General features: G+C 32.0%; 1 protein-coding gene across 28 annotated transcripts; it reads right to left on the reverse strand.

Moving 5' to 3' along the window:
• Positions 1 to 8,676: 8,676 nt before the first annotated feature.
• Positions 8,677 to 12,290, reverse strand: LOC136222367 (histone deacetylase 5-like). Of its 28 annotated transcripts, none has more exons than XM_066010070.1 (9): positions 11,866 to 12,284; positions 11,588 to 11,758; positions 11,445 to 11,509; positions 11,131 to 11,365; positions 10,670 to 10,910; positions 10,482 to 10,503; positions 10,217 to 10,301; positions 9,251 to 9,371; positions 8,677 to 8,924 (listed from the first exon to the last, which is right to left on the reverse strand). In XM_066010070.1, exons 2-4 carry the CDS (start codon positions 11,663 to 11,665, stop codon positions 11,200 to 11,202), a joined length of 309 nt encoding a protein of 102 aa, XP_065866142.1. In that variant the 5' UTR covers positions 11,666 to 11,758; positions 11,866 to 12,284; the 3' UTR covers positions 8,677 to 8,924; positions 9,251 to 9,371; positions 10,217 to 10,301; positions 10,482 to 10,503; positions 10,670 to 10,910; positions 11,131 to 11,199. The 28 variants fall into 28 exon arrangements, 27 of the variants coding, with proteins under 27 accessions (XP_065866142.1, XP_065866140.1, XP_065866144.1 ...); XM_066010068.1 differs by having other exon boundaries at positions 9,251 to 9,749; XM_066010072.1 differs by lacking the exon at positions 10,482 to 10,503.
• Positions 12,291 to 12,632: the final 342 nt, after the last annotated feature.

Here is a 12,632-nt window from a genome sequence, read left to right on the forward strand (position 1 = left end):
TGACCAAATCTGTTTCAAGTAATAAATTTGAACATTGCTTGAAACTGGTTAGGATGGTCAGTGGTCCTTGAGTGTATTTTCTTCACTAGTTGATGGAGTGAATAGAAAGACAAGGTGGAGATTGTAAGTCGTTGTTTTCTATCACTTGCTGATGATGATGCTGAGTCAACAAGTCAGCGTAATTGTAAGTCAACCCGTCAGCAAGAGTAAAATCAAGAAGTCGGAATGCTGAGTTATCAAGTCAGCATGGCTGTGGTCAGCATGGTACTGAGGTGATAATACAGGTCAACATGGTCTTGCTGTGTTACCACTGGTCAGTAGGTCTTGCTGAGTTTGTACATTTTTGAGTAAGGATATTTTGGGTATTTTCACAACCTTGTAAAGGCTATAAAAGGTCTGGGTTGGGAAGTAGTTTCACACGAGAGATTCTTAGACTAAGTCATAAGTGTACACTGTGATAATCTGAATTGGGGATTGGGAAAACACGAGAGTTTCTGGAAAAGGAGAAACTGTTTCAATCTTGTTGTAATCTCCATTGATTAGTGAAGTTGCTGGATGTAGGCAGTTAAGCCGAACCAGGGTAAATTCTGTGTGTATTCTTTTGATTGTTGTTTCAAGATCCAATCTGTGATCTTTGTGTACTTTGTTTCTCTGTGTGGTTGATTGATCGTTCGAAGCGTAGTTCAACATTAACAATGAAGTTTTTGTTTCTTAAAAGTTTGGTGGAATCATTTTGTTGTTAAGTTGGATTATCAAATGTATTTATCAAATGCTACTAGGTCTTTTATTTCTCTAAAATGAATTATTACTAATTAATCACCATAACATGTTATTATGCTAGACATGTGTATCAGCAGTCCAACTGAGGAAAGCTGGCCAAGTTAGTGTCAGAGAATAGTGGAAGCTGTTCACTTCAAATATGGAGTTGTTGATGAACATTTTGAGGTATAAATGTTTGTTAAACAAAATCCCAATTTATTGGTCATACACTTTAAATTAAGGTTTGAAATTATTCAGATATTAAATGTGAAATGTAAATACAATTTTTGGATAAATAAATAGAATTGATATAGTAAAGATTGGATATATAGGTGATAAAGTTTGCATTATTGGAGACAAAGTCAGCAAAAATGAAGAGTGCATCAACTATCAACTGTTGCTTCCATTAACACTGAAATGAAGCCTTCCTCTTAATTAATCAATTAATTACCAACTTATTTCTCTCACGGTATGTATATATTTGTCCTTTTTGTTCTTTTGTGAAACAAATGAAATTGATTACCAATTTTTCTCCTGATTGGTGTAAAGTGACACTAACATATGAGGCGAAGCATCACTTACAAATTACAGTGTACTATCTACAATCTTTAAACAACTGCTCAGTTAACGAGCAAAATAAATCTTAGATAGCTGCTCTGTTACCGAACAAAATAAATATTACTTCTAACATTATTAGTGTTCTAACATTGTAACTTTTACAGGACTAGCTAAACAAAAGTAACCCGATAAGAGAGTTATTCTACATTTACATTGGATTTGTTTGGTTTATGCACATTTCCTATTACTTTACATTGAAACTTTTATTTTACACTTGAAACATTTATTTATAATGATTTTCTAGTTGATGCAATGGCAAAACTTTCTTATTGTTGGTTAATCTATCCGAACGACTTTTTCTTCCGCTGGATGACCATCTGCGCATGAAGCTTCTTTTTAATAATCAGAGTTGTTTGGACTCATAAAATACATTTACCATATCCAATTTTAAGAGCAGTTTATAAATAACCAAAATTATATCTGCAACCAAATACATCAATAGAATTTCAAATCACCATAATATAATTATATTATTTCAAATTCAGATGACAAAGAGACCACACTTATCATTTCTATTCTCAAATGAGCTGTTTAAACCAGTGGTGCAAATATGTTCCAGGAGTTATCCATGGACAAAAGCAGAGTCAACAAAGTTCTACATTTTCATTATTTGATATGTATGCTTCGTTCCGTACTAAAACAAACAAATCAGGACCACAGCATCGGGATTGAAATAGAGGCGAAAATAAAAGGTACTCATAATCTCTGCTTAATGATGTTCCAATTTTAACTTTCGCTTCTGATATGTTTCAGTTAATGGCTGGTGTTTTTCTTCTGATATATTTCAGTCGGTAACAGGAAGCGAAGTGCTTAGCATGTATTATCTAATTTTGTGCTGTTTCCACAGGACCGGAACACCATATCAGTTCTGTTAACTAAGCATGACCCAATGGAATGCTAGGAAGAGAGGTAGACTACTGCAATGAGTGGTCCACAAGGTAGTGCAGAAAGATATTACTCTTCAGCAGAGAAGAGATCAACCATAGACCTCAGCAACACAATAAATTCATGTTATGTTGCAGGAAAGAGAAGCTCACTTAATGAGGCAATTTTATCTCAAAATTAGGTGGTTTTCTGATTGAACTCTGCAGAGTCCCCAGAGTCTCCTACTGCTCAAACTGTTTATATACAAGAATTATTGTGGGACAACCAAGAAACATATCTGATTGATGGACTACAAAGATAGATATTCTTCTAGGCACCATACTAAATAAACAGAAAAAAAAGATATGCTACCACAGATTGCAGAATGTGACCAGCAAAAAGGATCCTATTGTAGATATTCTAGCACTTAGATCTGATGAGGGTGGAAGTAAGTTGAGCTATAGAATTACTAATTTATTGTTTATGTTAATTTGTCTCTTCTACTATTTAAATTTGCATTATTTAAAGAAAAAAAGAAAGTTTTTGTTTTAGAACTGTATGGAGTTTTACTTATATGTTTTAATTTTAGAATAGTTATAAGGGAAAAGTACAAAAATAAATCTTGTGGTTAAGTTTAATTTTAGAATAGTTATAAGGGAAAAGTACAAAAATAAATCTTGTGGTTAAGTTTGCAAAATAGTAGCGTGAGGTTCATTCCATTAGCAAACACATACCAAATTGACTAACGGTGTTAAAAGTCAAACGGAAAAAGTTAATTTGGTCGTTATATTTATTTATTTTATAAATTAACCCCCTTATTATCTAATTATCACAAAAAAACCCAAAGTAAAAAATAAAAATCAATTACACCATCTTCTCAATCTCTCTTTAATTTTTTATTTTTTTTCTTCTTTCTCTCTCCTCTCTCTCTCGTCTTTGTTAATTTCTCTCTAAAATTATTGGGTTTCACTCCCTCAACAGCCTCTTCTACAGTTGAAATCGGAGGCTCTAGATTTTCGAGGTCATAATCAACTACAGCAATGTCTGATGCTACATCTGCGTGTTTTTGTGTATCTGCAACCTATCCATAGCATTTCATAGACTTTATTAGACACAGAATGACAGCAGCGGCATTCTAATCATACGCATAACCCAGCAGACTGAGTAAGACCATCAGCAAATAAAGGTTCAGGACCAAATATGGTCTTAGCACCTATGTTCTGCCCACCTTCTGGTATATCTTGAAATGAAATAAGTGCAGTCACTCCATCACGCACAAAATTAGAGTCGAATTATATACCCTTTACCCTTGCAGAAGGCTTTTTGCTGCAAATGAATGGTCCATGTAGACAATTACCGGAAGAGGGAATGTCATCCACACACACAGCCTCACCTGCATAATTTGTTAGACGAGGAAATCGTTTTGTCATTGCAAGAGAGAATCCATAGACGGAAATTATCAAATCCAGATAAATTTAGGAACTTAGCATGGAAGAGAGAAGTGTGCTATAAGTGAGAATAATGATTCATGCTAAATTGTAATTTACATTTAAGAAAAATGTAATTATGAAATAAGTTTATACAAACCAGAAGCTTGAAGAGCAGCACCAGATTTTGAAATAAGTTCAAGACAGTTTTAGTTTTGTTAGTTTTTCATTTTAGGTTATTTATTTTGTGTTAAACATTGAATATTATGTTTTAGTAATGAGTTGTAGCTATTTTCATTGGATTTCACTGGATTTCATCAGCTTTCATTTATTTTTTAGCAGATGAAATTGTGTGCACTTAATTGATGTTTTATCTTATTGAACACATTTGAAAAACTAAGGAATCTTGTTATTAGTGATTATAAAATATGTATTCATGATTATTGGAGGATGTTCATTCATATTTTCCATGAGACCTTATGAAATAAAGATTTTTGTTATATTTAATTACATGTTTTATCGTTTTTGTATTGTTGAATCATGTTTTTTCTAGAGACATGTGATGTAGAGAGGGTACTCCATCACTATATTATTCTTGCCTTATGTCGAGATAAAATATTACTGTCATATAGTTGTTCATTTGCATTAGTTGTTATTGTTCCTTTGTCGGAATCTAATTTCAATTTGTTCTTTTTGTCTGATGGATTTACAACTTATCTTTGATTGCTTCTAAGAAGTTTGTGAATATGTAGCATTCGGATGATTTGTAGTTGATGAATTTGTTTTATTAAGTCCATGTATGCTTGTGATGTATGAGTATTGCAATTTCTTCCATTTTCGTTGTCTTTCTGAAAATAATTTGAATCTTTGTATTATGAATTGGGATCAAATAAAAGAATGTCGATTATTTTTTGAATGTAGATATCAATGTTGGAATTTAGAGATCAAAGTAGAAAATGTTGTTTTGTGCAATTTTGATTGCGAGTTTATATGGAGATATACTATTGTTATGCTAGGAATATGTGATTGATTTTCTTAGTAACAACTTGCATGTTATTTGGTTTTTTCTAGGAAATGTTGGAAAACAATATTTTGGAAATTTACATTTTGGTTCTATTGTATTTTTCAAATAATAATTCAAGTCGTTTGTATTTTAAGAATAAAAATGTTTTCTGATATTTCGATAAATTCTCAACAGTTATTCATTTAAATGAAAGAGTCCTTAAATAATTAATTTCAATAACAACATTGAAATGTGTTAAACATACCACATTGCTCAATTGTGAAACCACATGCCTCCTTAAATATTTGAGGCAATCATAACCATTCAAGATTCTTTTTGGGGTTAGTTACAATTTGAACAAGAAAATTTGGAGAAACAAATTATTGGTCTTTTATTAATAGAAATTAACAACCAAGTTGACAAAGCTATAGGAAGATGATCAACCATATGCTTAATTTGTAGACATGAGAGTCCAGTCTGTATATAAAAGTAAGATACCAAGGTTACACTTATTAATAAGTAATCCATTTTCTCCATATCTAGATTTTTAAATATGGATGAAACATGGATCTTTATTGAAATGTATATATAGTTGTGTAGGGGAAGATTAATTTCGTGTCCATCAAAAACTCTTTGTGCATGATTGTGAGCAACTATTGGAGCAGCCTTCCACTTCATCCAAATCTGAACAAACATATAAATAAATATAAGTTTAGATGGGGATGAAACCAAAAATTCACACGAAAAAGAGACGTTCTAAACTGGTTTCATACTGTTTTGAGGGGGGCGGACTAAAACTTCCATGACCCCATAATCGGGAGAAAATTAAGAAAATTATATTTACAACAAAAAATACAGTCCCTAAATATTAAACATTTTACTTTCATAATTTCTCAAATCTGTGATAAATTGAACATGGCAACATATAACCAAAAAAAAATATGTATTTTTTACTAAACTTTTGACAATAGACACTGATTATTTGGTTATAATTCCATCACTTACTTATATGCTGATGTGGTACCAGCATTTGAATAAACCGGGTACCATAGTAGAAATTATGAAAAAGGTTGTAACCAAACCAATAAATTAATGGAGATATAAGAAACGCAAAGAGAAGAAAGAGAGAAATATTTACTATAGTTGTCTTGGGTGATAAGTTTGGAGCAGAGTGTGGAAGCACAACCAGAGGTGCAAAACCGTTGGTTATCATTAGCAGTGGTTCCAGTCGCCCAGATTATGCACTTAGCAGTACAACTTGCAGGGCAAACGGCTGACCATGGCGAAATAGCACATTTAATTAAACAACCCTCCATGCATTTATGAAAACTCATTGCTTCTGATTTGCCAAATAATGACCCAATTACCACTACCATAATCAAAATTGTAGCTATTTTGTTTTCCATCTTTTTCCCCTGCAACTAAAAAAACCCGAGTGTATTTGAAAGAGAGAGGATTAAAGGTATTGGATGCATGACATGGTTTTGATGAGTTATATTTATAGGTAGTAGTATGCATGCATATGAGCATATATATGTGGAAATAATGCTTATATGGTACTTTAAATATAAGTGATCTCACCCTATATATATATATATATATATATATATATATATATATATATAGGGTGAGATCCAGTGAGACAAGTGGTTCTGGTGTGGCAAGGAGTGTGACATAACAAAACTACGTCGTTTTGATGATAATTGAAAAAGGTAAGGTGACAAATTTGTAAATAAAATGGCAATGAGCAAATTGTTTTATTTCTTTTCGTTAAAATACATTTTCCTAATCTCTCTAACCTCGTTTTTCTAAAAGTTTTATACTATTAGACTCGTCTAAATTAGACGGTCATTTTGAGATCCTCAGGTAAAAAAAATTCCGGTGAACGGAATCCGGGTGGTCGTTTTCCGGCGAGAAAAAAAAGTGTCCTGAAAATTCTCAAAAGATTTTAGAAAAAGCAAAACACTATTCTGAAAAACTTTAATTCTTGGGTCGAAGCGGGGTTTCTTACGGTTAAGTTCCAATAAAAAGTTTTTCTTTAATTTTATCTATTTTACATACTTCAACAATTTGTTGTGTTAAAATCATAATGAGCCAAAAATTAAAGTTTCTTAAAATGATGTTTTACATGATTTGAAATTTTTTGATAATTTTTTGGGCACGTTTTTTGTCCTACCTTTCAACACCATGTGTTGGAAAAACCAGCACATATTGCTGGACGCCAGCACGTTGTTCTAAATTAGTGTAAAAATTATTCTAATTAATGTACCAATTGTTCCAAATCAGCGTATCAATTGTTCCAACAAAATAATTATATGGTTCTAACAGAATTCTTAAATTATTCGAACAGAATACTTATATTGTTCCAACAGTGTACGAAATTGTTCCAAATCAGTGTACCATTTGTTCCAATATAATACTTATATTGTTCCAACCGAATAAATAAGTGTATCAATTGTTCCAACAAAATAGTTATATTGTTCCATCATAATACTTATATTGTTCCAACATAATAAATCTGTTTACCAATTCTTCCAAATCAATTTTATTATTTATCGTCTTCAATTTCATTTTTGTTTTTTAGTATTTAATATAGTATCTTCAAATTTATATTAGTTATATTATTTAGAAAATAATTTTAATCCTTAAAATTTATTGAAAATAAAAAAATTACCCTTAAAAATCAATAATTCATTTTTCTTAATTTTATCCATTTTACATATTTCAATAATTTATTGAGACTAAACCGTAAGGAACCTAATTTCGACACAAGAATTAAAGTTTTTCAGAATAATGTTTTACATTTTATGGAGTTTTTTGAGAATTTTCTGGGCACTTTTGTTTTATAGCTAGAAAATGCACACCTAATCGCCGTATTCCGTTGGTTTGGAACTAAACAGTAAAGAATCTCACTTTGAGTTAAGAATTAAATTTTTTTTTACCCGAGCTTCTGGGATCTTAAAATGACCGTCTAATTAAGACGAGTCCAACTATATAAAAGTTTTTGAAAAATGAGGTTGGGAAAGTCGGGAAAATGCATTTTAAAGAAAAGAAATAAAAAAAATTTCTCTTTCCTTTTATTTACAAATTTGTCACCTTTCCCTACTTAATTATAAAATTGGTCATTGTCACACCATAAGAAATCTGTCAGACACTCAATAATAGTAAAAATAAATCTCATGTGCAATAATGGTAAGAAAATTGTATAAAATAGAATATATATATATATATATATATAGTAGTTAAGTAATAAAAGGATTTTATTTCCTTTAAAGTAACTGAAGGATTTAGTATAAAAATAAGTTAGAAGAAGAGAAATTGATATGAATAGAGGCATTTAAGTGTAACTAACAGTGAAAAAATGAGAGTTTTTGAAATATTTATTCTGATATCAATTATTATGGTTATAGTCCAAAGGTTGTGATGGGTGAAATAGTTCCTGCTCCTTTGTGTTGCAACAGTGATGGACCAAGATGCTCAGCTGATTCTTATTGCACAATCTATCACTACAAAAAAAATGGCTTTTAGTAAGGGGAGAAATCGTTATTAAAAGTCCAAATACCCTTAGTAAAAGATTTTAATAAGTGGAGAAGCCCCTTATGGACCCCTTGTTAAACGCTGCCATGCTAATTGTTTTTAATAACGGAAATGAGACCCCTTATTATTAAACTTACAATAATGGAAAATCTACCATTATTAAAAAAACGTTTGTAATAATTAAATATCCACTTATTAAAACTAATTATAATAAGAGAAAAAAACACTTATTAAAAACTAATTAGATGTTCAAAAGCCCCTTGTAATACACTAATTATAATAATTAAAAACCCTTATTAAAATATATTATTAATAATAAATGAATCCCTTATTAAAACATATTTATAATAATGCTCTTGTTAAATCATCATTTTTCACAATTAAAAACGTCTTTATCACAAAATATATAATAATAAACAATGGTTTATTAAATCGTCATTTTTCACGATTAAAACATCTTAACACAAATTAACCATAAAAAGTTATCATATAATAAAAATTGAAAGGTCAACCATCCAATAATTACAATATATATCCCAAAAGTTGTTTGTAAAGTTAATTTCATCAAAAGAGATACATACAGTTTCCTATTTACCTAACAAAATATATCAAAAAAGTTGTTTGGAAATTTAATCTCTGTATCTTGAACCAAAAAGTTGATTGATTGTCCAAATATATGCTCGGTCAAGTGGCAAACTGTTGTTGCATCAAATAGCCTACAAGAAATAACAAGAAAATTCCAGAATTAGTTGATCACACTGATAAGTTTTAGACAGACAAACATATTTGACAGTAATATCTGTAACTCTCATTTTACTTTCAATTCATGTATATTGATTATAAACAATGAACAGTTTTTGACCATACTCGGGTAGTCAATAGTCGATCCCAAGCATATGTTAATCTACAAATATCCTAATTAGCATAATCAGTACAATGACAGACCCAATATGCCAAATAGATAACCCCAAATCAAATCGAATAAGAAGCCCAATTCTGTTCTAGAAACAAGAACTATCAGTTCTGGAAACAAAACAGGTACCTGTTATGTTTCGAGAAAGTCCAATTCTGTTTCTAGAACTGCAAGTTCTGTTTCCAGAAAACAGAACTGGAAAGTTCTTGTTTCAAGAACTGCCTGTTCTGTTTCCAGTTCTTCGGTAAACCTGTTCAGTAACAAAAAGAATAAAAATATGTTTACATTTCTTTTTCAATATAAGATAATATGAACTTGATCATAATTGTCCAACTGCAAACTCTAAATTTAGTGATACTGCTACCTTTTGGAAACAAACTGGTATCCAGTTCTGGAAACAGAATTGGTATATCAGTTCTGGAAACCAGAATTACCAATTCTGGTTTCCAGAACTAGATACCAGCTATGGTGGTATCCCAGTTCTGCTGGAAATCATATATATAGCACTCGAGATAAATATTAACAGATGTTCCTTTAGTAACACAAATAAGATACATTTAGACACAACACAAACCTCTGAGTGCATAGAGAAATAACCTACAAGCACCTTCTTCTTCTTCAACACACACTACAAAAAAATAGCCCTTTACCGACGGATTTTTTCTGCTATAGCGACGGTTTTAACTGTCGGTAGAGATATTAGCGACGGTTTTAAAAACCGCCGGAAAAGTGTTGGGTATTGATAAGTTTATACATGGGCAATGATTCAATATTATGCAGTTGGGTATTGATAAGTTTATAACTCATTCTACCAGTAATCATGCAGCAAATATACATACAACACTCTATGGAGAACATAGATTAAGCAGACATGGCATGATTTCAGTGTACCTCAGGTTCATGACTCTGAAATTTCAGTGTACCTTGAAATGGAAGTGATATTCGTGGCTAGATAATGAGCTAGTACATTTCGGGAGACCCAGTTAGCAGCATGTTAGAGAGGTCTGTTCCGATATTAACACCAATTGCATACAGTAGTTCATGGACAAGGGCAGATGTTACAAGTCTAACTAATTTCATGGAAGAGGCTGGCACCTTGTTATTAATCAAGTTGTGGAGTGCAATGGCGCTTCGGATGAGAGAGACAAATATATCACCAACATCATATCATTTGTTTTTACTGCAAGGGAATAGAGATGGATCAAACACTTAAACAAGCATATATTAATAAATAAAATAGACAAATTACATGTTTGATAAAGCCGAAAAATTAAATATGAACTATGGATCTATTACTCATTTCATGAATTGGATCAGCAGACACTTTTAACACTTGGATCAACATACACTTTTAGCTTACCTGAAACGCTTCGTCTTATGTCCTGCTCAGGAGATAAACTTGAACCATTAGTAGTTTCATATAAAAGCAATTTATGTGTTAAATGTTTCAACATACTATAAGTTCCTATATATGGTATTTGTTTAACATGAAAACCCAATTCAGATCTTATAAGGAAAAAACCTAAGAAGAGTAAAATTAGAAAGTACCATGAATCAGTAGAGTATTCAAAGAGCTTCCCTTTATGGGAGAAGAGAATCAAACAAACTTCAGCATCACAAAGAACAGAGATCTCATGAGCTTTCTTCAATAAACCAGCTCTTCTTTTTCAAAATGTTACTTCAGCATCACAAAGAACAAACTAAATCCAAGAACAAACTTCAGCCACCATACTACTCCTCTAATGCTCTCTTCATATCCTCCTTCGTCACCCGCTCATCATCTTTGAACCTAAAAAACTAACACTATCATATTGTAGCAAAATACCGATCCATATAGTACAAATCAACTAAAATGAGTAGGGCTCAGATCAAGGAAATCATTTACAATGCAAAAGCACTTCGTTTGACCTGTCCATTTAATCAATTCAATTCATTCATACCATTCAATCAATAAAGCTCATCAATAAAAAAAAAAAAAAAAATTGAACCTGCCTCAACTATATTCATACCATTCAATCAACTATAGTTGAACCTGCCTCAACTATAGTTGAACCTTCCTCAACTATAATTGCCATCAATCATATTGGTCTGGTAGAAGCTTCTTTTATGTAAGCAATGGCTTCATCTTCTAAGAACTGCCCTCCTTCCACCAGGCCTTTTACCAAGACATTAGCATATTCTTTAGATGGAGCACACAGAGGAAGCTTCCCTGTTTTAAAGCCTTCAACATTCGAAAGAGGGCAGCTAAATAATTACAAAAAAAAAGGTTAGGCAGAAGAAGAGCACAAGAAAAAAAGAGATGAGGAAACATAATGTTGCGTACGTCATTGTCAGAATTGGAATATCTTGTTCCTGTCCCAAGTAAACTACATTATGGTACCATCCCCTCTGCATCAAAACAAAATATCACATGTTCAAATGCTTGAAATGATTAGCAATAGATCAGTAGAATGGAACCATTCCTACATTAAAAACCTCCAGAGAGATAGACCCTTGGCTTGAGATGGAATCCAGAGAAGCCAAGTTGAAGACTGAGGCATTCATGTCATAATTTGAAACATTTGAGAAGCACGGTTTTGCATTGGATAGGGACAGGGACACGGTAGCCTTTCCGTTTTATTCCTTGAGGCCAAGAGACTTGAACCCAGTAAATGTAAATCGTTAGTTAATGCATTTCATCAAACAGTTGGTGTTCAGGAAAAAAAAAAATTGAACAAGAAACAAATAAATGCAGCTGAACTCACCTGAAATTGTAGCACCAAAACAAGGGGTTCCAAAGTCCAGTGCAACTTTGGCAGAAAAAATTATTCAAACTCGAACTAGAACGAACTCAAGTAGACGGAGGAACTTAAGCAAACTTAAACTAGAACTCAAGCAAACTTAAACTTAAACTCGGAGCAGTTTCAACATCGAGCAAAGACCATTGATATCAAAATCGAAAAAAAAGCAATCAGAATTAGGGTTAGCAATTAATACCACTCGCGAAGAAAGGACACGATCTCTGTGCGTATGAGAAGCTCGAAGATCCATACGGAGATTGGAGAAACAATTTGATGAAGATCGATTTGATGACACCGATTTGATCGAGATTGGATTTCAATCTAGGTCGTGAGTTGAAATTGCATCATCGCTTTTGCTTCTGGCTTCTCATGTAGATGTAGATCAAATAAGAAAGTGGACTTCATTTTGAAATATCGGGCTTTTTTTATTTGGACTTGGTTTTGTATTCTGAAAGTCCATCCAGATTAAAAGGATTTTTTTAGAGTTTGGGCTTTTTTATCAGTTAAGTCCATGAGACAGTTTTAATAAGTGTTGCTAGAAAAGTGTTGTAAAAGCCCAATTATTTTGTAGTGACACATTTGGATTGATTCAGCAGTCACTCACACTTTATGTCATTCAACTGTAAGTACCAAAACACAAAACAAAGTTTATGCCAAGCTTTCATTTTGTTAGTTTATCAAGTGAAAATTGGACAAGAATATATTAATAATAATAGAACTTATAATTCATA

The sequence above is a fragment of the Euphorbia lathyris genome, chromosome 3 (genome assembly GCF_963576675.1).
Source record: "Euphorbia lathyris chromosome 3, ddEupLath1.1, whole genome shotgun sequence".
NCBI classification, from domain to species: domain Eukaryota; kingdom Viridiplantae; phylum Streptophyta; class Magnoliopsida; order Malpighiales; family Euphorbiaceae; genus Euphorbia; species Euphorbia lathyris.

What these genes read in the sequence shown, in the direction of transcription:
- LOC136222367 (XM_066010050.1), bottom strand. Translation starts at nt 11,665, where the DNA reads ATGAATGCCTCAGTCTTCAACTTGGCTTCTCTGGATTCCATCTCAAGC. An exon ending in TCTCTCTGGAGGTTTTTAAT is followed by an intron (nt 11,510 to 11,587) that starts GTAGGAATGGTT and finishes GTTTTGATGCAG; the next exon opens with AGGGGATGGTACCATAATGT. An exon ending in ATTCCAATTCTGACAATGAC is followed by an intron (nt 11,366 to 11,444) that starts GTACGCAACATT and finishes GTAATTATTTAG; the next exon opens with CTGCCCTCTTTCGAATGTTG.